Consider the following 26,433-nt stretch of genomic DNA (forward strand, 5'->3'; position numbering starts at 1 on the left):
TTTCCCTATATACGCATGAGCACTTTGAAGGTCACTATATAGGAGTCTTGATGATCCACAATAAAGGTCTGATTTGCATTACAATATGCATGAACGTTTAAATACAAAAATATTTTATTCGTAATGAACAGTCTATGATCTAAGATGATCACTATCACATTTCATTAGAATCAGGCTTCGTGTACCTTTCACAGCATTGTAGTCAATTGTTTTCTTTGCTGATAGATTGATGACTAAATGTGACTTAAAAAAGATGTTAGAATCAGATATTATAACATTGATAAAACACAAATTAAATCAAAATGCACACATGCAATAAAAAGACATCATCTGATAGAAACATTGATAAGAGGATTTATTTTTAAGATGAAAACAGGATAATTAATACGTTAAATAACTGACATCATTGATAATAATACCGCCGGTAATGCTGTATTTTACTTAATCATTATCGTTTGCTAGAAATGAACAAGCAAAACATATTATCATTCCAGCGACTGATATTTTTGAAATAACCCACCATTATTTATTTTTACAGGGAAAAATGTAATAAATACATATATTTTAAATAAATAAACATACATGTTGTACGGATAGAAAGTAAAAGGATACTTGATTCTCAATGGATCAAGAAATCAAGAAAAACTGCACATCTCCATTAATTGGTGGCTGTGCTGTCAACACCAAAGATCGGTCACTTTCTGTAGACAAGCCTTGAACTGCAGCCTACATTCAATAACAAAAGAATGGAAAGAATATGACCAGGAAACAAAAAAGTCAAACTCGGCCAACAAGCAATACTGTGAAATCAAGAGGGAAAGTCGAAGCTGGCTTCTGTATTGACATAGGGCTTTAAAACAATAAGTGTTTGGTTATAATTACAGTTATATCACAAGCATGTAATGAGATATTTCTGCACTCCGTCATTATCTCACCCAGCTTTAAAGTATCTTTAAAGAAAATCAAACTTGTCTCTCTGTGTTTATACAGTACGTTAGTCCTGGGTAAGATGTGAAGATATTTCAACAATATTTCCATACATGCTGTAAAATGCCATAATGGCAAACTTAGGCAGAAGATATTTTACTCTTCAGTTTTGCAGTAGAGGATAAACAGGAACATTGTTCACTGTGATCTTAGTGTGGTATGTTTTAATGTTGCATTCGATTAAAACCAGACTAGATTTGTTTCCCATAACAAATGGACAATACACAGTTGTTTACTCCGAATGCTATATTCAAGTTTAATTTCGAATGTTGAAATCCAAATGCTCTGGGGAGGTTTGCGTTGTAGCTCAAACTTGAAACAAAAGCTATGTGTTTATGCCATGTTTCACAAATATCATCTCCGAAAATCAAAGACAAGATCACTATCTAAAGATAATGGCATTGCCATTCTAAATCCTTGACGGGATTTTGGATTGTATATAACTCTGCGTAATATTTCCCCAGCAGACAACGTCGATAAAAACTCAAAACGAACACGAATCTTATGACGTTTGACTTCAGACACCTAAATTCAAATCAGCTCCGTTTCATGTAATCCAATTGGCACATGATGTAAATAAAAATGAAAAACGAATACGATTCTGATGACCTTTGACCTCAGACACCTTAATTCAAATCAGCTCCGTTTCACGTCATCCGACTATTAACCAAAGCCTCATATTTTATGCGACTCCAAATTGCTCCTTTTTTTGTTGCCATATTTCTCCCCTTGATTATCTCACCCGGCCTCCCAACAATTTTCCTTCGTGTTTTTTTCATACGCAGGGTTCACATCGCTCAAAGGATGGAAAATTATATTAAAAGCAGTGGTCTTAAAAGCCGCTGTAAGCTGGCCAGCGGTTAAAGTGTTCACACAAGTCCCCCTCTGGAGTCACTGATAGTGATCTCCTCCCCAGACATGTCCATTCACATTTTGACTGCCTCTGTTGCCTCTTTTGAAGCACGAAAACAACCTGTGCTTTGGAAGAGGAAACACAAACTCGTATGAAAAGAAAAAAGAATAATGAGTGAAAGGCAAACGCAGGTGCTGACCCCCGGTGTAATGCTCATCTGTTCGTATCTGTTTGCAATTTCACCACTATAGTGATCTTTATCACTGATTCAATTGAGCTATGAACTGCAGTTTCTGGCCAAGCCTTCCTGGCCGAGCGCACTGGCAGCCATTCAAAGCTGCGTTTTGAGACGGTAAAAAAGTTTCCACTTCCCTCTAGATGGGCTTTGGATATCAGCGGACTAATTCTGCTAAGTGGTCACTCGGTGCGTTTCGGAACACAAACAGTAAACACCCTGGCAGCGTCTGTGAGGGTAAACACGGGGACAGGCTGCCCGCTGCAGTCGCGGTCGTCAGACAGGAAAGAATAACTTAAGATAAAACGAGGGATGAGATAAGAAAGAACACTTTACGACAGTTTGACAGTGAGAAAGTGAGAGGGGTCCAAACGTCTGAGGCCACTTTTCAGTGCACTTCAACCAAAAATAGAAATTCTGTCATTATTTATTCACCCTCATGTCATTCAAAATCTGTACATCTGTCCTTCGTCTGAAAAACTGAAAAAAGATATTTTGAGAAATGCGGTTTAATGTCCATACAATGGAAGTCAATGTGGGTCAATGCTATTTGGTTAATGTTTTAAAAAAATTTGTGTTCTGAAAAACGTCATTCAGATTTCGAAAGACACGAGAGTGATGAAATCATTTTTATTTTTAGGTGAACTATGTCTTGAACACAGTCTTGATATCTAGTCTTGAACTAGACTTCACAACACCTGATGATCCATATTTGTCTAAGTCAACTCTGATCTAAGTTAACATCCTCAATGTCACAAATGTGTATATTTTTGTTTATTAGTTCAGTGCTACAATCTTAGATCTCAAATTCGTTTCAAACAAATTCACATCTGTTTTACAATTTTCTATACGAATGTGTCCAGGTTTAAATGATGAGTGTAATAAAAAAGATTTTGGTCAAAAGGTGATGAACATTTACATTTTTTGTGTCCACTGTGTTTTGCGTTTTGACTTGAAGTAAATAACTGTTCTCGGCCTGGGGTGAGTGTTATTGGAAAGTGAGAGGGTTCGGGAAGTGGACTACAGGGGTGTGTCCAGACTAATCAAGTGTGACAGAGGTCATCCGAGGTCAAGTGGGGTCAGGGGCAGCATCCTGACTTTGCACTCGATGATCAGCACTATTATTGATTTAGTTGATTTTAGTAACCTCACACTGATGCACTTTTTATTCAAAGTTTATTTGACAAAACCGACCAAAGACCTCTTCTTAGAACTATAACTTCATTTTTTTCAACAGTTTGACGTGGTGTCAAGGTGATGTTTAGGGATGTGTGAAGTTCCACACGAGTTCACACAGGGGTCCTAGTGGAGTAACCACTGGTTAAGATTATTACATTCACTTAAGATACGCTCCAGTAACATTTGACTGTCAATAACATATACAAACTTGTTGGCAAAACTCACGCTTGCTTTTATATTTCGGTTTGTTACTAAATGTTAACAAATGCTAGTAGGCCTAGTTTAATCGAAATGCAAATATCTCTATTAAACAAACAGCATGGCAGAAAGTGAAGACAGATTCAAGAGATCTTTTATTCAAAACATGTTTTCATGAATTCAGTCTCGGCGGATAAGATTAATGTTGGTCAGTTGGTAACATCTCCCTTATGTGTATGTTAAGGACCAGCAGTAATAAAGCTCACTACTGCCACCTTCTGTCACTTCTTACGGACTTTATCTTTCTTTGGCCACCAGCAGTTCACAAGTCACACAGGTTTAGAATTCCATTAGGGTGAATGAATGATTAAAGACCTTTTATTTTGGGCTGAAGTAAAAGCTAGTTATAATAGTCTATAATAATGTTATTTTTCCCTTTAATATTTTTATTTTCAAAAATGTCACATAGATTGTATATGTGGATAAAATATAGTCTATTTATAAAACAATACATTTCTCTAAACTTCCACAAGGTGGTGATACTGTCATGAGAATCACAGATGTAAGGATTATAAGGATTTTTTGTTGACCTGTCTTTATTATCTAAACATATTATTTTACAGAAATGATCAAATTCGTACTTTTTAAGATATGATTTAGTACACTTTAAAAATAGGGTTGTTTAAAATATGCAATAGTAACATGGACAATCCGGTTTAAATGAACCCTTTCAAACCAAATTATGGGGCAAGTATTTCAATATTAACGCTAGATATTTAACATCGGTTACCAATGCACAGCTAAATTTACCATTTGTTCCCATTTAAGTCTATAAAACATGTTGAACACTTTGCCAACAGCTCACCACATCATTTGTGTTTTCCTCTCATGATAAACATGTAAATGTGTGGTGTAAAGGGACGGTTTCTAACTCTGCCCTTTAGCCAAATAGACCTCAGCAAAGAATCGGGAAAACACGTGTATTTTTTCACAGAAATGTGAAATGTGTGCCTAAAATGTGAGGCAAATATAGCATACACGTGTCTGAGAAGATGGTGCTGATGCACAGAGCTGTTTTCTTTGCATTTTTGTGTGCTTAAGCATAGGGACTCTTCATGGCATGTATGTGCTTAGGTTGAGTCTGTTTTATCTTGTCTTTCTGCATGTTTGTCTTACACCTGTCCCTTATAAACCCTATCCCATTTCTCGTCAGGATTTTTGTCTTGCACTTTTATCATAGCATGCCGTGAAATACAAAAAATTAGGCTTTTGAAGATTCTTCATGCTGTTTAGTGCCCATATTGCATGTTGAGTTCCAAAAATGACAAAAAGCTTCATAAATGTAGTCGAGTAAAGCTATTTATAAAGTCTTTTAAAGTCATTGTGTGGAAAACAGAGTGAAGTTGGAGTCTTCAGTCACTATAATCTTCTCCTCCGGTGAGCTGTAAAATGACAGATCATTGAGATTCTGAAGTGAACGAATCATTCAGTCATTGACATCTGAGCTGCATTTTTTTCTATTGATCAAAATCTATGTGAACAAATTGGTTATGAGTCATACTGATTCATTTACAAATTGGAGGTCGACTCGGTTATTCTGACTGCAACGGACCTTAAACTTAAAACCTAAAACAAAATGCTGGAAAAAATGTCAATGAATTATTACTTCAATTTGGAAATGTTCAACGGAACAAAAACGAATGTTTTAGGTGAGCAAACAGTTTACAGTTTACAGTTTACAGATTTGTCAGTTTGGGGTGAAATGCTCCTTTAAAGGCTTTAACAGGCCAAATCTCAGTTCTGAAAAAGCTCTAAAGTATGTTTTAGGGGGGACACGTGACAAACAATTCCCACCTCCTCATGCTATACTGTTAAACAAACACATTTAGAGTCTCAGAAAAACAGTATATGAAGTAACACAAGCAGGGCAGATCTGCATTCTCAACACAATCTCATAGCAGTTTGTTACTATTACTATTGAAATAGTTATGAATAGTTATAAGATCATCTTGGCAATCTTCATGCACTTATGCCCAAGACTGAATGTATGCTAATTTATAGATATAAATTTGAAATAAATGTATATATTATAAACAAACACAGACCGGAAGCTCGGGCCAGCACATGCATCCGATGAACCCGTCTATTTTTTATTATACTATAAGCTACTGTATTATAAATATTTTTATGTCATATATAATTATGAGTATTTTATCATATTATTGTAATATATTATTTATTCCTTCATATTCATATTTGCCCTAGATATCTGCACATTTTACTTACCCTTGCACGTGTAGCAGTATATTGAGCATATTGTGTTGTTGGACTTAAACTTAAATTGTATGATATGATATGATATGATATGATATGATATGATATGATATGATATGATATGATATGATATGATATGATATGATATGATATACCATACCATACCATACCATACCATACCATACCATACGATACGATATGAAAATCGAAATGTTTTTGACTCTTGATATCGGGCTAAATATTTCCTTCAGCTATCGATGGAGCTCAGCAATATATCATGCCAAAGGAGAGACGACAACCAAAACAGTTCTTTTCATATGGTTTCTCATTGCAGTCCGTCTGGACGTCAGTGTAAAAATATGTTTAGAAATGCTGATGTGGGTAAGTTGCGCTCAGAACCTCGTGTTTTAAAGACACGTACAGAAACTGGAGCAAACACCGACACAAGTCTGTAACCTGAGTGTGAATCCACTCAATCCCAACAGTGCCGTGAAGTTTGGCAGCAGCCTGAGACTCCAGCTTTGTGCGATCTGGATATGTCATTGTGTTTACAGAGACTTCAGTGACACAATAAACCTCTTGTAGTCTTGTTACTAAACTCCTGTTCCCATGACACAGTTTACAGTAAGTGAAGGATTAGCTCTGTGCACTTCTGAAGATTTAAATGCTGTTAACATTGTCTCTTAATCTGACTTGGCTATCACGTAAAGAATCACTTTTGGTAATACGACTGTTTAAACTAGTTTTAAGTCATGTTTTTTTATAGAACAGACTTGTGTGTAGATTGACTAGTCCTCGTCGTGAATATATATATATATATACTGTATATACCAGGGGTATTCAATTTAAACAACCAAAATAGTCAAAAGTTTTGGCGGGCCGGATGGAACGAAGCAAAGGTCCGGATCCGGACCACGGTCCGCCTATTGAGAATGACTGGTATATACAGAATATCGCTTTACTGTGGCTTAGTGGTTGGAGCATGGCGCTTGCAACCCCAAGGTCACAGATTCTATCCCAGGGGATCGCACATAGTCAGAAACACATGTGTAGTACAATGCAATGTAGGTCGCTTTGGATAAAAACCAAATTCATTCCTCAGATGCTGAAATGGCGTTAAGAATGAAACAATCAATGAGTCATGTTGTTTGCTGAAAATGTGCAGGTAGGTGGTCGAGATGAACTTGATGGGTGTTGTGATTGGTTGCCAGGACGTTTGCTACAGTATGTAGTTTCTTTATTGGCCCACATCACAAATCCCACCCAAAGGATATTCTTGTTTAGATGGTTTAAAAAAATACCCTAGTTTAACCTGACCACTGCCCTAAACCAGTATAAAACCAGCAATTTACCTTCAAATGTATTAAACTGACTATTTCTTTAGCAACGTATGGCTTGCTCCAATTTTGCGGATTTCTGGATTTTTCTTCAGGTATTTCATCATCTGCCATGTGAAAACCATGAGTTTCTTTGAGCAGTAGCACCTCCCTCCCAAAACAGCATCACACTTTCAGAACTATTCATTTATGTCCTTAGCACAAAAAGTGACAGACACATTAACCAAATTGAAAAAGTGAGCTTGTTTAAAGCAAACCCCAAACATATAGTTCGAGTACCAGTATAAGTGATGCTTGCCTTAGAGAAAGTACTACGCAAATGTCAAAAACAGGCCACATTACTTTGATGCACCCATCTGAACGCTTTTGTTTAGTAAAGCACAGTTTGTAATCAATGAGAATATGCTGAAAAGTCTTCTAGTTCAGGGAGAAGAGAAGGAGATAAGTAACGGATTGTAAACACTGTTCCGGCTTCCTGGGTTTAATCATAGATCTTCTTGTGCAGGCACATAGAGCCGGCTTTGTGTCTTCATTCTCTTTGTTCACGATACGGCAGAAACCTGATGAATATTTCATGCCACGGTCTCTGCTGTCTTGAGTTACACCTTCTTTTTTCGATGTGAAAAAGTCCAGTTGCGGAGAGAGCGAGGAGATAGGCTCCTCCCACAGGTGTTCAGGTAGTGGAGGCCACGCCCTCTTCCCTGAGCCCTATATGAAGGCACCGTTAGGTACTGAACACAGCTTAACGCCCTCTTCTCCACACACATCCGAAGCGGTCGTCCCCTGCAAAGACAACAGGTATGAATACTTTTGACTGCTTTTGATGCATTGACCATATATGTTGATCAACAATGTACATATCTTGTCATTCAATAAGCGTTTGTGCTTTGCGTGATGCACTTAACACAGAACTGAAAAGAAAACATAAACAGGTTAAAGGTTAAATAAACCTTCCACCGGTCAACCTTGAATAATAAATTAGCTTTATTGGGAAACCTATGAAAATAAATCGAATTTAAAAGATGTTTCTTCTTATTATATACTCTGAATATCTCTATATAAATTGAAATACTTTACTCCTCTAGAGATTAGTCATATGTCTGGTCCCAGATCAGCACAAAAGCTTCATTCAGAGTATATAAGTGTACAGTAGCAGTGCTGTCAGACGGTTATCACTTTATGACAGGATATGAATTGATAAGGAAGGTGTGAACTGACTCTCTTAAACAGCCCAGAGTAAAGAAGTCACTTCATGCACAGGTCGGGCATTTACTTTCAGCTGTGAAATTCAACATGGAAAAACAGCTTCTGATGAAAAGTCTGAGTGTTTTAACCTCTTGAGCCTTTATGTGTAATGTTTTATCCCATTGTTTCCCAACATGTTTTGTCTTATTCACCACCACTGTCCTATCAGCAAAGCAAAAATCCTCCATCTACACAAAACTTTGCCGTTAACTTTGATATGACAAAATGACCATTATTTCAGTGATCTACGTTTAATTTAACAGACTGACAGCTCAATCCGCTATAAAAGAGAAACGTTTGAGATGAATGAGGAAACTGGTGTAAAAAATCTTCCTTTATATGTTATTATAAGAATGGAATCTAAACATGTTATCAAACCCAAAAGATTTTCCCAAATAAGATGTAAATGCAGTGAGGCATAAAACCATTTGCTTCCTTGTGAATTATCATGTTCATCTTGGCACACTAGATCATTCTAAATTAATATTTAATCGAATCATTTTATGTTGTCATTTCTGTTCAAATATAATATTTTCAAGCATTCACTGAATTCAGTTTGAGAGCCTGTTACAAAGCAACAACATAAACAAATGTTATAGCGCATGCACGCTTTTGTCCGAGAATAGAGATTATTTCTAATAACAAGCAAAAGAAATAACAATAACAAGTTAAAAGTATGTCCAGCCAGTATTATTTCGGATAACCAGTAGAGGAACAGTTACTTGGCTAAATCTAAATGCGACAAAGGTTAACAACCCATTCAACAAATCTATTTTATAAAATTATAATACAACAAATACTCAACAATTTCTTTGTTTAATAGATTTATTATACAATAAAATAAAAATATAAAGTAATATTAATATAAATGAAATGAAATATGAATAGTTATATTATAGCTACTAGACAGACGTTAACTTTGGACCAGGCACATAAAACGTATATAAATAATTTGTATTTCACCATGTATATATACATATATTAAAAAAAACATTACATTGCAATAGTAGGCTACTACACATGCTTACTTCACATACAGTATGCCTATACATCCATGCATATATTTTTAGCATTGTAAATCCTAGGTTTTAAGTATTTTTAAAACTTTATATTTTTGGTTATGATCATTCTCCTACATTTCTAAGTGAGTCCATGTGAAATTCTGAACAACATCTGTCATTGCCGTTTACAGAGACCATGTCATCCAGTCTGTCCGTACGGAGCTTGTCCATGGGCCGCCAGCCCTCTTTCTCCAGCATGTCTCTGAGGGACAGCGGACGCGCTCGTTCCAAAGCTGCCGTCTCATTTAATGCCACCAAGCCCCTGTCCCGCTCCTCCTCCCTGAGCATGTCAGATCTGAACGGCCTGAGCGGCCTGTCTCTCAACGGTCTCCACGGTAACAGCACCAATGAGAAAGAAGCCATGCAGAGCCTCAACAGCCGCCTGGCCAACTACCTGGACAAGGTCCGATCCCTGGAGAACTCCAACGCTGACCTGGAGCTGAAGATCAAGCAGCTGATGCTGGACCGTGTACCCAAAGGGCACGACATCGAATCCATGTTGGCCCAAGCGCACGCCCTTGAGCAGGAAGTATGTGGCTGCAGTCGTTATTTTTATTTTTAAGTATTATTCAGCTGGTGTCAATTCAGATCACGCACTACACATCACACTTACTGATTAACCAAACGATAAATATGTACTATATTATCAATCGCATACCATAACACAGTGTAATGCCCTCAAACTTTGTTCATAGACTTATATATTGAATATTACAAATTATTGAGATGTGCTGACAATATAAAAATGACAATAATGTTGAAAATTTATTTAGATTTACCCAATAGGTATGTTCACTTTAATACATGTAGCAAACAATTTAACTCATCATTTCAAAAGAATCCTTTTTATAGCGTTTTTCCACTAAACATTTTGAATGCTGTATCCATATCACGCTTTTTAATATTAGGGACAAAAAACACCTTTTTATTATTAATTCTAGAGAAAAAGCTTATATTCAGATGTGTATAGAGTGGTGTTTCTCAACCGGGGGGCTGGGGCCCACTAGGGAGGCTTCAGCATTATTCCAATGTAATTAAATCAAAAACATAAAATAAGCATACAAATTATCTATACAATAAAAAATTATGATATTTCTTTATTTCTAAAAGACATTGTTTATTTCTAAACAAAAACACACATTTCTCAGCCCTAGTGGCTCATGGTATGTACAATCCAGGAAGTACGTATGATGTGAAATTCAGCACAGCAAAATGATCATTAGCCCGGTGAGTACCTGTTAAATAATTACCTCCCCTTGGTTATTTTTTAACAAAGAAAGGAAAGTAATATCTAAAAGAAACAGTCTGGGAGAAGCTTAAAAAAGCGCTCATGAAATGATCATCCATGCTGGTCCAAGTCAGTTTATACTGTACTGGTCCTGTCCAGTCTTTCAGTGAGTCTGCTGGAAAAACAATTCTACAGAGAGCTTTAGTCTATTCACTGGTCAATTGTCAAGTTTTCCTGTAACCCCTGTGCCAAAGAGAAAGGTAACATAATCCCAGTTTGCCCCATGGGTACTGTCCCTTCAAGTGTGTCACTCTCACTGATTATTTGATTTGTGGTTTCATCAGTTACTTCATCTCTTGTGTATCGCAGGTGAGGAAGAAAACTCTGGAGAACGCTCGCGTCATGTTGGAGATTGATAACGCCAAGCTGGCTGCAGATGATTTCAGAATCAAGTGAGTACTGACTTCCCAAAAAAAACCATTTTAAAACATTGCATGTCGACATGAGGCATACTGTAGACTGTGTGTTTTTGCACCCTAGATGGGAGACGGAGAGTGTCATGTGTCAGTCGGTGGAGCGGGACTGCATGGCTCTGAAGAAAGCCAAGTCGGATCATGACCAGATCATCGCCACGCTCCGCGGTGACCTGGACAGCCTGAAAGAGGAACTCTACTTCCTGAAGAAAAACCACGAGGAGGTCAGAGCTTCGTGCCTTCAAGACACAATAACTATTCCTGTACCTTCCATTGACATACAATCCCCTCATTCCGACATTCCTTGAGTTTACAAGGTTGGGAAAATATACACGTACAGTAAGGATTGAACTTTAGTAACATGTAAGTCTTTTAAATTCCCCACCATTTGTGATAGAACGCACATTTGTATCAACACACGCAGGTTCTCTTTTTATACATGTGCACAGAGGATTGAATAGTGTAGCTGTGTGATTGGCTGTAAAGCCCTTGAAGAGCCATGACCTTCATTGTCTTTGCTAGACAAGGGCTACGCTCTGAGCCGCTCCTAACTCATTCCCTGCGGCTCTTTTGTGAAACCCGATCTAAGATTTGCGGCACAGCTACAGGTTTGGCACAGAATCAAGTGTTTGTTGATTGTCATTTTTAGGTGAAAATGCAGACATGCATGTTTGGCCAACATGTTACGCTACACTGTTCCACAAACTTGACATGCGTTCTGGTGTTACTGTTGTGGAAACAAACCTCCAAAGAGGCGATTGAGTTACCCTTCAATTGTCAGTGCCAAATATTAATTCAGCCGTGTTGTTATTCTGGAATCTAACAATAAACATGTTGATATTTGTAAAATGATAGTTCACCCAAAAACGAAAATTCTCATGTCATTTATAGCATCACGAGTGGAACATACTGTATGTTGAGGTTTTGTCCCAGCGGATTTTGTGACCATACGATGGAAGCCAATGATGGCAATGTTGTTTGGTTACCCACTTTCTTCAATTGAAGAATGGTATTCTTTTGGGTTCTGCAGAAAAATGAATGATATTGAATGACATTTTCACAAGAATTAAAATTTTTGGGTGAACTTAGCATGCTTTGCTGGATTGTCCTTGAACTTCTTTTGCGCTAAAAAGTAATAGTAGCCATAAAAGTAGATAGTTTAGTTTAGATATATTGTAGTATACAACCGTTTACGATATTATGCTCTTGACTAACTACACCATTTGTGGCAACACTAAGAACACAATAGTAATAGTTGCTATGCGATGCAACAAGGAGTTAAATTGGGTCTAGAAGCGATTGCATTTACATAATAAATTGCACCTAGAACATTTTCAAAGCCTCAATTGTCTCTCGACACGCCACAAGATATTATTCTGACTCAGAGGTGACTGCAGCATTCATTTTCCAAGTAAGATAAGAAAACGTCTTCGTTAATACTTATGCATGCATACTCTGGTTATATTTGGGAAGGAGGGTGCGGTCCAGCCATTATATAACATATTCAAATATATCAGGAGTGTTTATTTTTACGAGTGGTACATTGCAGGAGTGCTTTCATGAGCAACGTGAGATCAACGCTATGAAATATTCATTGAGAAGAACTTAATATTGAAGTAACTTCCACCTACCTTGTGCCACCACGTGGTATCAGATTCCCAACATTCACTCCATACGATCTGAAACCTGACACACAAACCACACCTATTGTTCAAACACACAAAACACGCACACTTAACTTACTCAAACATGTCAATTCATTATCTCATTAAACGGACATGTTTTGTTCGTTTCACAGCCATGTTTGTTTACAAATTGTACGCTATCAGTGTCTTTCTGTCACTACAGGAAATAGACAGTATGCGGGCTCGGGTCGCTCAGGAGGAAGTCAATGTAGAGGTGGATGTTGCTAACGGGCCAGAGCTGGGCACGGTTTTGTTTGAGCTCAGGTCTCAGTACGAGGGCATTGTGAAGAAGAACAAGGAGGAGGCTGAAAACTGGTATCGTAAGAAGGTCGGTTTTGGCTGGGGAACAGAACCAGTACCATGACAATACATGGTTTACATTTCTCTTACACTTTAAAGCACCATGGTATTGCCATGCTTTTTGGATGTTATCATGGTGGTGCATTTTTGTTTTGGACATTAACTGAAAACAATATATTTAGATGTAACCTCAAAGCACTACAGAATTACAAATGTTTTGCCAAATTTACGGAGCCGCGGAAGGAACATTGGCAAAAATAAAAATAGAAACTACGGCGTGCGCAAGAGAAACTTTCACGTGCCTGCTGATTTAAATTTTTGCCAATGTCCCTTACACGGCTCCATAAAAATTGGACATGGGACCATGATGGGTTTATGGGCACGTACTGTAATATCACAATATTTTGATATATGTTAGCTACTTATGGAACTGTACCATTCCACCCAAGTGTTTTTTCTGAGTGAAACAATGTTATTTTTTAAATATGCAATGACAATATCATGGTACACTGTTAGAAATGGTGCTTCTAAAGGTTCTGTGAATTTATAGAAGAACATTTTGGTTCCTTAAAGAACCTTTAACATCTGAATGAATCAGATGAAAGTGACTGAATGGATCTTTGTATTTTTGTGAAGAACCTTTTAAGCACTGTTATTTTAGTTGTCGCAGTATTGTACTACCATTTAAAAAATAAACGTTTTGCTGTGGTATACAGTCTATCAAATGCCATCCCTGCTGTCAGGGATTGTTCTCAGAATTTAAACAGTTCTCCAAGTTGTGAAAAAGGTTCTTGAAGTAACATTAAAAGAGCATTTCTTCCACATTATGTCATTGGTAAATGATTACCACTCTATAAACGGTATAAACCATTTTTCATTGTAAGTGGAACATTCATCAAATCACATCTTCATAATGTAATGAAAATGTTTTTCAGTCTTAGTACGTATTGTTGTTAGCTGGGATAGCATTACTACTGTGCCATAGTACTACCAGAATGTCGTTTTTGTCGTTTTTTATGTTGTCTTTTTAAAGGAACAGTTCACCCAAAAATTACTTAAGCAAATATTTACTCACCATCACGACGTTCCAAACTTTAGTAGATTATATTTCTCTGCTGAACACAAAGGAAGATGTTTGTAGGAATGTCAGTAACCAAACAGATCTCATCCCCCAGTTACTGTCATAAAGAAAATAAATACTATGGGAGTCAATGGGGGATGAGATCTTCTTGGTGACTGACATTCTTCCAAATATCTTCCTTTGCGTAAAGCAGAAGAAAATATCTACAAAGGTTTGGAACAACTTAAGGTTGAGTAAATAATGATAGAAATTTCATTTTTGGGTGAAATATCCCTTCAAGATGTTTTACAAGAATTAGTGTTGCATTGAACGCACACAGCTCTACAGGATGTTCTGGCATTATGCTTTCTTTTGTTGTGTGATAGTCTTTCATGCAGGTCACTTTAGTAACCCATCCACTTAATGCGTGCGTGTCTGTTTGTGTATAGCTGGAAACGGTGCAGACGCAGGTGCGAGAGAGCAACGAAGCCCTGAGAGGAGCTCAAAGCGAGCTCACAGAGAGACAACGCTTTATGCAGACCCTGGAAGTGGAATTGGATAGCCTGCACAAACAGGTCAGTACCAGGGCAGGGAACCTTTTAAAGACCATTGCTGTGGCCTGAACTTTAAGAGCTGGCCAATGCTGATAGGGTTACATCATAACACTGCAATGTAATACCCCGCCCTTTACATGTTGGTGCACTTATGCCCCGTCTTATGCCTTTACCTACTTCCATTATGTCAAATGTTAGTGGACACATGGGCATTGTTTGTTTTTAAATAAGAGTTCATTGTCTGCAAAATGGCATCTAAAAAGGGTCAGTACCGAACTAGAAAAAACCAACCTGCTTTAGTTATGATTTAGGATGACATCCTTGGTGTTCCACAAAAATAAAATGAAATAAAATAAAATAAAATAAAATAAAATAAAATAAAATAAAATAAAATAAAATGAAATGAAATGAAATGAAATGAAATGAAATGAAATGAAATGAAATGAAATGAAATGAAAATGAAAATTCTGTCATCATTTACTCACCCTTACGTCATTTCAAACCTGTACGACTTTCTTTCTCCCACAGAACACAAATGAACATATTTTAAGGAATGTTTTTAACCAGAATCCATTTGCATTGGTGCCATTGTGAATGGCTGCTGTTTGGTTACCAGCTTTCTTCAGAATATCTTCTTTTGTGTTCTGCGGAAGAAAGAAAGTAATTTGGGTTCAAGAGGAGCCAGGTTTATCTCGACCCACAGTTCAACCTTATCACTTACAGGTGGTTGGAGTTCAAACACAATTACGTGTAAAGTAAATACGATAGACTTACTGACATGGAATGGCTACAATTTTAAACACATGCACATACCCACATTCACATATATTTAGGGATGTAACACTGTACCACATGCATGGAAATGGTTTGACCAGACTGAAACTATCAGCACCAAAGTTCCATGTCGATGTACACATGCTAACCGCTCTCCAAACCTCTCCCGCAGGTGGCGGCACTGGAGGGTAACCTGGGTGAGACTGGGCAGAAATACAGCCTGGAGATGGAACGACTGCAGGCTACCCTGGCCCAGCTGGAGGAAAATCTGTCTCAGCTGCGTCTCGACATGCAGCGCAACAAAACCGACTACGAGCAGCTCCTGCGCATCAAGCAGAACCTGGAGATGGAGATCGCAACATACAGGAGACTGCTGGAGGGAGAGGAGGCGTGAGTGCCAGGATACTAATATTTGTGTGTGAGATCTGTATGCCACGTACATGAAATCACTGTGGCCAAATAAGTGTTTTAAAATGACATCATGTTATTTGTTTCCGTAGAGTTAAAGAGAAGCCTCCACCACCCAAGAGTGAGTACTTCACTCACAGGCTACCTTCAATAAACACCAGAGCAAATTTGCACAAAGTAATATTACTTGTAAATTCTGCAAGTATTTGATACACACAACTCGTGCTAAAAAAGTTAATAAGAAATAATGACACCCATCCTAGTCCACTGTCCTCGAAAATTGGAACCGGGTGCAATACTCTGACTAAGGTTTCGGCATATATTCCTAATTAAAAAAAAACAGGAAGATCTTCATTTCAATATCAACGTCCTTGTAAACTTAATTTGACTGAGTAATCTATGATAAACTCAGTTCAGTAATTTCATTGGACGTATGGCTTTCCAACATTACTGATATCTCATACCCCTGCAGAGAAAAGCAACAGAAAGCCAACAGAAACCATCACAGAAGGTTTCTATTAAAATACCAGTACGAACCATTCGCCTTTTCCATTAAAACCATTACAAATTCATTTTTGTAGTGCGTTTGGAACATTATTCTTATAGGACTTAATGGTGTTCTATTGTAATTTGAAGGGCTCTCGTGTGCCAACATCCAACCAATAGAATCCGTCGCATACCAGTAGACACCATTCAAGTTTCCAATGCGATGAGCATTATAACCATTAAACCCATTACATTTTCTATTGTGTTTTGGCCAGGATTCTGACAGCACTGGAATTTTTCATTTGCGTCTGTTTGCCAGATAAAATTCAAAAACTTGATCCGGCTTTTGAAGAACTAGCTTTAAAAGTGCTAATCTAAAATACTCCAAAAATGAAAGTAATCTAAAACTGGATATTATTCCATATTATTACAGTGTTCACATTATGAAACAAGTTCCTGGTTAGTAAAAACTATTCACAACAAACTTGTCATTACATATTTTACACCAATTAACATATTTCTGTTATGTTATTATGACCAGTGTCACCTGGTGCACTTTTTTTCAATATCTAGTCAACTAAAAATGAAAATTCTTTACAAAGCTGCATATAGGATCCATTTTGGCGTTGTGTGTCGCCATTACGCCATTGACATCTATTAAGTGAACTTTTGTGTTAGTATAAAATTATAACCAAAAATAAATGGAGCATACATTTTTACCTTAATTGTTACATTAGTAGGACGAAAAATTTAAAAGTGAATTAAATAAAAGGAAACGGAAGAAAATGTAATTTGGGTATTTAATAACAAAACAATAATAATGAACTCGAAAATAAAATCAACCTTGATAATCGTCTAGTTGTTTTTGTTGACTTTTGCCCCATCGTGACACATCCCAACTTGATAACAGTTTTAGCCGAGAGCAGACTGTTTTCTGGAATGTTTAACCGTCTTGAGAGTAAATTTGCCCTCTCACCTGTGCTCCAAACCGTCTGCAACCAAAGACTAATGACACATTAAACACTACGACACACAGTAACCTCCTATAACACAACCATCCATAGCAACGCAGCGCTTACAGCACAGTCCATGAGAGCGTAGTCCGTCCTATTGAAAGGGATCTGATCTCTCTCTCTCTTTCTGCAGAGGAGCCTGACGTCCGTACCCGGAAGATAGTAAAGGTGGTAACGCAAACCATGATCAATGGTAAAGTGGTGGATGAATCCAGCGAAGTCGAACAGATTGAAGAGTCAAAGAAGTAAAAAAAGAACAAGACCGTCTGTGTGATTTCCTATAAAAGCCTCTATTGTCCATTTAGGAGCCACATTACCCAGAGCCCCCAGAGGCTCCTGAATAACACAGAATTTTGTTTCACTCCCAGTCTTTCAAGGAGATCGACTTTCATTCCTCAAACAACAAAGAGCTGAAGTTACAAGGGCAAACCATCAGATTTAGAGCTGACACTGAAGAGGAAACCAATGTTCTTGTTATTTTAGTGACATGAGGAAAACTTTATAGCTTTATATTTATTTCTGGATGTTGAATGTAGGGTGAGGAAGAATTAATTTGCTTACAAATACTTATGAATTTAATGAGTTTTTGACATTTCATCCGTCATGTCTTTAACTGTAACGCAATAAACTGTTACATGCAAACTGTGTCTGTTTGTGACCAATGAGTTACACAATACTTTACACATAATGTTACACTTCATATTAATGTAGCCTACCAAAATGGTACATTGGAAACACAATAATAAACCGGTTCAAAAAAAGAGGCCAGAGACTAAGGTGTGAAGTACAAGCAGGTGGACCAGTCCCAGGTGTGAAAATAGAAGCGAAATGTGTATTTGCGCTGTCTTTCTTTAAAACACCTGCCAGTTGTCGTATAATGCAAAGACATTAGACAATTTAAACATCACATAACTTGCATACCAGACATGAATGTTTTTAAAATAGTTTTATATTCTTGACTTAAAGCAGTTGCTTTATCCAGAGCATCTGATATAAATGTTACCCGTTGTCAAGTCCTCTATTTTTTCTAAACCATAAATGTATCAAGAGTATGACATGTGCATGGCAGGCCAGTAGACTGGAGATAAAGTAAATAATACAGCCAATATAAAGTGGTTAATAAACATGCACTATACCTTATAACGTAGCTTTCCTGTGTGTTATGACCTTTTGGCAATGCCAAGGTCACAGGTCCGATCCCAGGGGATTTCACATAGTCAGAAACAAATGTATAGTACATTGCAATCTAAGTTGCTTTGGATAAAAGCATCTGCCAAATATGTAAATGTACTCATACTAAGTCATACTACGATGCTTTAAAGTGAAATTCCTGGTTGTTCCTGGTCCCTTTCGTTATTTTCACAAGTTTTTGGTCATCATCAGATGAGAGCAACACACTAAGAACAAAAATAAAATGTAAAACATACAAACATGAAATTGAGGCTGAAGGTAAGTTAGATTTATTGTAAAGTAAAAGGTTTGTTTGCTTTCGTGCGGTCCTTCTTGACAATTATGGCCAATGAGGTTAATGCCAAAACCAAACTGTCCTATTTGTTGACACCATTCTGATTTGATCTGTTGGCCAGTGAATGCAGCCTGATAGCCTGGTGTGGACGGAAGAGGGGTTTGGCATTTGGGGCCATTGAGGGGCTTTAGCAATCTGACCTGTTCTCTGCACTGATCTGGCAGTCATGAGGAGAAGATGACACCAAGACACCCTGAGAAACCTGTCTGAATTCAGAATGAATTTGGAAGGATATTTGGATCTTGCCACGAAGACCATAGTCATTTTATATTCGGGAATGATATTTACTGTTTTTCATTAGTTTTATTATGTATTTATCATTACATGTAATTTATTCTACATGTACTGTGGAGTGTGCACTAATTCAATGTGTTTACTGCACTTTAACATACAGTAAGTACATGATACATAGTAATCCTTGAAATAATGCTGGTGTGTCTTGCTGTGATATACAGTATGTAGCTTATTTATTCATACATGGAACATAGGGACGGGTGGGAAAAGAATGTTCCACAATGACGATTGAGAAAACATGCAATTTATCACCACCCACTGTCCAAATTCAAAGTAATGCCCCTCCCACACTGAAAAGGTTTCTATAGAAACTAATAATCTAAAAGAAGCTTTTATTTTTTTACTTTTGAAGAATCGTCTATTCTTTTAGCGAAACATGATTCTTTGAGAGGAGATATGTAGAAATGAGGCAAGCATAAGACTTTCCATACCACACCCTGAAGCTTAAACATACACAATATGCACAATGCCTCAAAACCCACTTGCACATACAGTATATGATGCTGATTCTTTTTTTGAGCTTTTGTACAGGTTTGCTTAAGCTAATGCATTTGTATGCCAAAGGAAACACCTGCATTCTGAAGTCATATGTTGGTGTCTGTGTATTAGATGAGTACAAGTCAGCTGAATGAATGTAATTATTGCTGAAGACTTTTCATTTTTCGGACATCACTTTCTGTATTTTCTTCTAGAATTTCTTTAGGGGTCCACGATTTTGACAGTTTCCCGATCCAAGCGACATTTCCCAAATGTATTACATTTTAGGTGGGATGTCCCCCAGGGCTCAATACTTGGACCTTTTATATTTTATTTATTTGTATTCTTATAGCCATGCAGGAAAAACACAGATCTACCAAATAAGCTAAATAAGAGTCTACAACCCATAAGACACACTATGCCCGTGGACTGATGACATGATCAGTTTCAACAAAAATTTCTTTCAGTTAAATAAAAATGTAACTATGTTAAGCACTTGGAATTACTATTGCGTATAAAATGCTATTTAAATAAACTTGACAAAAGTGATGAAATATAGACATAATGAACTATAACATATCTTATGAAAACTGATAATTGCACCACTTAACCATAACCAGCAACTATACAAAAATGCTCTGTCCGTTGTACATTGCTGTATCATCATTGTCTGTCTATCAGCTGGGTGGCTTTGACAGTAAAAGATCTTTCCTGTCCCACTCAAGACGTTTGTACACACACCTGTGCTTTCCTTGTTTTTGAGTCTACTTACATTTCTACAATATAGACTAAGCTTGTCAGTACAAAGTTATATCTACATAGTTTTAATAAAGTACATTTATGCTTTAGACTAAATATATTGATATATATATCAAGCTTTGCGTGCTGTAAAACTATTTACATCAAATATATCGAGTTTAATTTGTGTTTGTCTCTCTTAAGTAATCTATGTTAGTAAACATTGCTTTTTACATGAATCAATGCTTGTTTTAAAGTAACATTTACCATATTTTAATAATATTTTATAAAGTTCCTCCTACTTACGTAATAATATGTAAAGTATAGAATAGGCACAAATCTTAAAAGCCTATCGAGATTACTCAAGATAATGCACACAACATTTACATTAATTGTAACAACAGTGTTTGCAACAAATTACAATATTAAGTGAAACTTTCTCCAAATATCAATAAAAAGATCAAGACCATGCCCTTCAATGAACTGTTGACCTTATAAGACACAGCTCTTTTCTAATATGATAGGCAAGAGTGAAGCCGACATTTATCAAGCACGCAAGCTCATTTAAAAACTTGATATGAAAGATCACAGGTAGGCTAAATGACCCACACTACCCAGTGAAGCAAGCAATAATAAATCAATAGAATTGGTGGATTTACTGCTGGAATAAAAGAGTTTCTTAAATGTGTATGTTGCTAAAAGTAGACAATAACACTGCTGAGAAAGTCATGAAATGCGACTTGCAGCATTTGAATAACACACAAAACCCGCAAATTATTGCTGAGGGGCATTTAAGCCCTTAAAAACCATTGGGGTTTTTCGCCCCACCAGTAAGATTAGCACAGGCTTACTCTCTGAAAACAAATATTAGACGTACATACGCACAGTCTAGACATACAGCATGTCTACATGTGTGGGCTAAACCATTATTTCACTTTGTCAAGAAAATCATGGGTCTGTATTTGATAACTCTGTTTTATTACTCGTTGGAATGCTTGATTCTGATTGGCCAGTCGCAACATTTGCAGGTTCTTTATTCCCAGATGACGCTAACCCGGATGCAGCAAATCATTTTGACAGTTTTTTAAATACAAATATGTCTTTTAATGACATATATGATATTATATTTACAAATGAATAAACCATATTGTCTGTTCGTGACATCTGAACGTCCTTTCTTACCTTAAAAGTGAAAGTAGCCTGAACGTCCTTTCCTCACGGGAGGTCTGCATTCGGTAAAAACGAAAACAAAAAAACATTTCATTTGGTAAGTAGCCGTGTAATAAGCCAAACATGTACAAGCAGCCGGCTGTTATCGCGAAATAAGCCCCTTCAGTGTATAACAAGATCACACTGTCGTGGCTTATTTCTGCTATAACAACCGGCTGCCTGTACATTATACCTTTCTTAAAACCTAGTGAGCACCCACGCTAGACAGCATTATATACTTACAGTACCTGACTATAGATCTGGATAGAAACATTCAGTTGTTTCTTGTTTTATTTTATTGCATTATTCTATTTCATTGATCTCATATATTACATTATTCCCTTTATTATTATTTCCAATGTATATTTACTCATATGTATTCATTCATTTATTTTATTATGCACTTTTATTCGTATTAGTTGTTACATTTCGTCCCTATTTTCAATATTGTCTAACCTTGTTGGGAGTTGTATTGTCTCTTATGCTGATATGAGTCTCTGATGGTCTCCATCTCAAGGTTCATAATAACGTCAGGAGACAATGTTTTGATGCTGTCATCTTGTACGGTTAACAACACCTATTGAATCTGTTTCTAGTCAGACGATGTTTGACGGAGCTAGACTGAGCATTAGAGCACAACATCAACAAATCAGTTTTTTTAACATCACTTCGTCTCCTGCCTGCTGTTCTTCCCATCAGCTCTGTATCTGTGGTTGGGTTTAAGGAATGACTCACAACGTTAAGTATCGTATTGACTTTAAAGTTATTTTCATCACTTATGAAGCCTTTAACAGTTTAGCCCCTAACAGAGCTTCTATCACACTACAAGCCGTCGCGCTCTCTAAGATCTCAAAACGCAGGACTTTTGATAACACCTAGAATAACTAAATCCACCAAAGGGGGTCGAGCTTTCTCATACGTAGCACCTAAACTCTGGTAAAGCCTTCCTGATATTATTCAAGGGTCAGACACACTCTTCCAATTTATATCTAGATTGAAGACACATCTTTTCAGCAAAATATTCACTTAAATGCAAAATATGCTAAATAAACGACTGCATTTATTAGCTATTATTTACTAGAATAATTGAACTTATTATATAAAACACCATGTTGTGTGTTTTACCTTTTTTGTGTTTTAAGGTTTCTATTTTCCCCTGTAAAGCTGCTTTGGAACAATGCACACTGTGAAAAGCGCTATATAAATAAAATAGAGTTTATATTTCCGGGTTGAATAAGTTCCTGACAGAGAGAGATCAAAATTGTTAGATCTGTATGATCTGCAAGTCATTTCCCATGGTTGGATCTATCACTATCAGAAGTATCACGAATGGCTCAGATCCAAAATCAAAGCTAAAGACTGAAGACTGATGATTCTCTTGGGGTGGAGCCCTTCACGGTCTTGCGAGGCGCCTGCCAATTTGTGGGAAAAGGGTGTTTTTAGCCTAATTTGAGCTTAAGAAACTAAAGTTATGGTACAGTTGGTGTCAGGTTTAGTTGAGGGTCTGAAAGATGTTATTTAATTGGGATTTTAGTCTATTTTGACGTATCTGTCTTCCCTCATTCACTTAGACGTCCAGAAATGGATTTATTTGGGTTTCTAAAATACTCAGATGCTTTCCCACTTGAAAAACCTGTCCTGGTGGGCTGAGGGGACAGGCATTACAGACATCGGGAACCCAAAACTACTCCCATAAACAAAAAGCACCACTCACCAGTCTCACTGACGGCCATCACTAAGATTACAGATAAATGTCATTAAATGCATGCAAGGGAATAAAGAGATTTTAGGATCATTTATCCATGTCACTGCACAACCTTCCGATCAAGTTGTATTGCACACTTCCTCTAATTCTCTCTTCAAAACGTGTGTCATTAACATTCTGGAGACATTCAATCCTCGGACTGATTTCAAGAGCTCTGTAATTTTCTCTTTTCCAGCTCTGAGAAATTCTGCTAGTTAATGACACATTGTGGTGGAAATTGCCGGATAGGGAAAGCGAATGTGGTCACAAGAGCAGGACAAACAAAATCCTTAGCCTAAATGTACTTATTCAATTACAAATCCCGCACTGAAACGTAGCACAGATACTTTTTATCTATCTACTAACACAGCTCATTTAATTCTTATGGGCCCGAAACATTCACCGTTACAGCGTTTTCGTAAACATTCTTAGCCAAGCGTGTCAATAAATAGCCTAAAAATAATCAAGAAATCATTTATTAGTCAGTATTAGTTTAAAGATAGCCTGCACAGATTTCTAAGATAATGGCCTGACGTACATTTGTAGTAGTTTGTTTGGTTTTGAGTCTGAAAATGAAACCCAAAGGGCATTTAAAAGAAATTAAATGCAAACTAACATGGAGGTCTGGTCAGTCTATTGGAATTTAGACACAACAAACCTCCACAAACAAGAGACGCATTTGAGAAGCCAAAGAATAGCTTGAAACAAACCCTTAAAAATAGTTCATTAGCTAAGAAACAGTGTGTATTAGTCTGTGAGCTCCGCATAACATCATCTCTGGAAAATAAAGCTGCAGTCAGTTGATGATAAACGCGGACGAACAGCGCCTCCTTCTGTCAACACATGTTTTTTCAAACGTATTAACGCGCTTGTGTACTTATTTGAATCTTAGATTAGTCATTCAACGTATTAACAATTTTTCATATGGTGTAGTTGTGCAGTGACATGGATAAATGATCCTAAAATCTCTTTATTCCCTTTCCTTCTTAAAAAAATAAATAAAACTTACCTCACTATTCTTAGCTTTGTATACTGTGCTAGGCTTTAATGGACTAGTTTGGATGAACTTATGTATTTTGTTGCCTATGTTGTTATAATTGCTTCCAATGTTTCCTCATCTGTAAGTCGCTTTGGATAAAAGCGTCTGCCAAATGACTACATGTAAATGTAAAATGACTAAATGTGTAATAAATGATAAAAGCACTGATTTGTTATTTCATAAAAAGAAAACACAGGAAGACCTCAGATGCAAAGCCTAAAAGTGCAGTTTGAGATTTTATCAGACACCTGTGTTTAGGTTCAGTGTTTTAACTTTGCAATGCACACATCCTATTTGCTATTAAAGTGAAATAACTTTTCAAACATCGGAGCCTGATAAAAAAATGATCATTTTAGAAATCACTTAGAGGTTTTTGCATCTAAAGTGTTCGCATTGTTAAGATTAAAGAGTAATAATGCTGCATGGCAAAGTAAACTTTATTATCTGAAATGATGGAAACCTGAACCTATTGCGCATGAAAATGATGTGTTGTATAGGCGAGCGAATAAATGTGCAGAAAATAACCGCAGTGTCGTTTCGTGACCAGAAGATGTCGTTAACATCCCTTTCAAGTGTCTGTTTGCATAGAAATGAAAAGTGACCGAATGGGGTAAACTTGTTAACATAGCGATGTGCAAGCTGTGTGACTCCTTTGCCTTTTCTTCTGAACTAGAACAGTAATGTTGAATACCTACAATAAATATACAAATAAATGTGTATTTGGCTAGATTGAACCTCAAAATGAAAGAGGCGTCTGTAAAGAGAAGTCTGAATTGTTTCCCTGCTACAAAAGGTTATGGGGGGTCTGGTGAGACCCCCCGTGCTTCTGTAGCCAGTGCTCCTCAATAATGACCTGAAAGCACTAGACATGTGCACTAGAATAACATCAGCGTGGTTCTAGAGGAATCACAAGAAACCATCCCTTACATCTGGGTTGCAAACTGCATTTTGGCTGATCTCTCATTGGCAAAAGTAAAAATAGACTACCACGAGGATGCATACAGTATAACGGAGGTGAATTAACCTATGCATCATCCCATTCAAGTTTGCATTGCACCGTGTGCAGATGTGTTCCGATCATTCACTTAAAGAATAATCGCTGTCTCTTTAAAACACAATGCAGCCCACGCCTCGAAAAGCGGCTCGTTCCGGCTTTGCCCCTTTACAACTGTATCCTTGCCCCCTAGATTAAAATAGTACCGTGCAAAGTATGCGCCAACAACAACCTACGTCCTGCTACGTCAAAACGGCACGACGTATCTATCCGACACGTTTAAGTGCAAACAAGCGCACGCGAAGCTCTTATCAGTCTGCGTGAATACGCGGCGGAGTGATTTCGGGTGTCGATCTCACCAGTGGACGGATCGTGAAATTACGAAACATACTATACCGAAGGCGGCGGCAATGAATATTATTTAGGTAATGAGAACGTTGCTTGGAAACCTCCCAATACAGAGGGCTTGGCTCATGAATATAAATTAGATCAAGCCTACGTCAGATCGCCGTCTTCCGATGCTACGTGCAGGGCTCATGAATATGAATTTAGATCAAGCCTACGTCAGATCGCTGTTTTTAATGCTACGTGCAGGGCTCGTGAATAAGAATTAAATCAAGCCTACGTCAGATCGCTGTTTTTAATGCTACGTGCACGGCTCATGAATATGAATTAGATCAAGCCTACGTCAGACCGCCGTTTTCCGATGCACGTGCACGGCTCATGAATATGAATTAGATCAAGCCTACGTCAGATCGCTGTTTTTAATGCTACGTGCAGGGCTCATGAATATGAATTAGATCAAGCCTACGTCAGACCGCCGTTTTCCGATGCTCGTGCACGGCTCATGAATATGAATTAGATCAAGCCTACGTCAGATCGCTGTTTTTAATGCTACGTGCAGGGCTCATGAATATGAATTAGATCAAGTCTACGTCAGACCGCCGTTTTCCGATGGTACGTGCACGGCTCATGAATATGAATTAGATCAAGCCTACGTCAGATCGCCGTCTTCCGATGCTACGTGCAAGGCTCATGAATATTAAGAGGACAAGACGTGATC

General features: G+C 37.4%; 1 protein-coding gene across 3 annotated transcripts; it reads left to right on the plus strand.

Moving 5' to 3' along the window:
- The first annotated feature begins 7,802 nt into the window (after positions 1-7,802).
- LOC306889466 (keratin, type I cytoskeletal 18) lies at positions 7,803-17,989 on the plus strand. 3 transcript variants are annotated; one of them, XM_079448446.1, is made up of 9 exons: positions 7,803-7,861; positions 9,501-9,898; positions 10,967-11,049; positions 11,138-11,294; positions 12,919-13,083; positions 14,565-14,690; positions 15,616-15,833; positions 15,944-15,972; positions 17,484-17,989. In XM_079448446.1, exons 2-9 carry the CDS (start codon positions 9,506-9,508, stop codon positions 17,597-17,599), a joined length of 1,287 nt encoding a protein of 428 aa, XP_079304572.1. In that variant the 5' UTR covers positions 7,803-7,861; positions 9,501-9,505; the 3' UTR covers positions 17,600-17,989. The 3 variants fall into 3 exon arrangements, 2 of the variants coding, with proteins under 2 accessions (XP_079304572.1, XP_079304573.1); XR_013786204.1 differs by having other exon boundaries at positions 7,818-7,861; positions 15,616-15,861; XM_079448447.1 differs by having other exon boundaries at positions 7,818-7,861; positions 15,616-15,857; positions 17,484-17,580.
- Positions 17,990-26,433: the final 8,444 nt, after the last annotated feature.

Source organism: Barbatula barbatula (genome assembly GCF_947034865.1).
Source record: "Barbatula barbatula genome assembly, chromosome: 24".
In the NCBI taxonomy this organism is placed as follows: Eukaryota; Metazoa; Chordata; class Actinopteri; order Cypriniformes; family Nemacheilidae; genus Barbatula; species Barbatula barbatula.

Excerpts from the sequence above, each read along its gene's own strand:
- LOC306889466 (XM_079448446.1), top strand. The coding sequence starts at position 9,506 with ATGTCATCCAGTCTGTCCGTACGGAGCTTGTCCATGGGCCGCCAGCCC. Across the intron at positions 11,050-11,137 it reads GCAGATGATTTCAGAATCAA|ATGGGAGACGGAGAGTGTCA; the intron begins GTGAGTACTGAC and ends TTTGCACCCTAG. Across the intron at positions 15,834-15,943 it reads CTGCTGGAGGGAGAGGAGGC|AGTTAAAGAGAAGCCTCCAC; the intron begins GTGAGTGCCAGG and ends TTGTTTCCGTAG.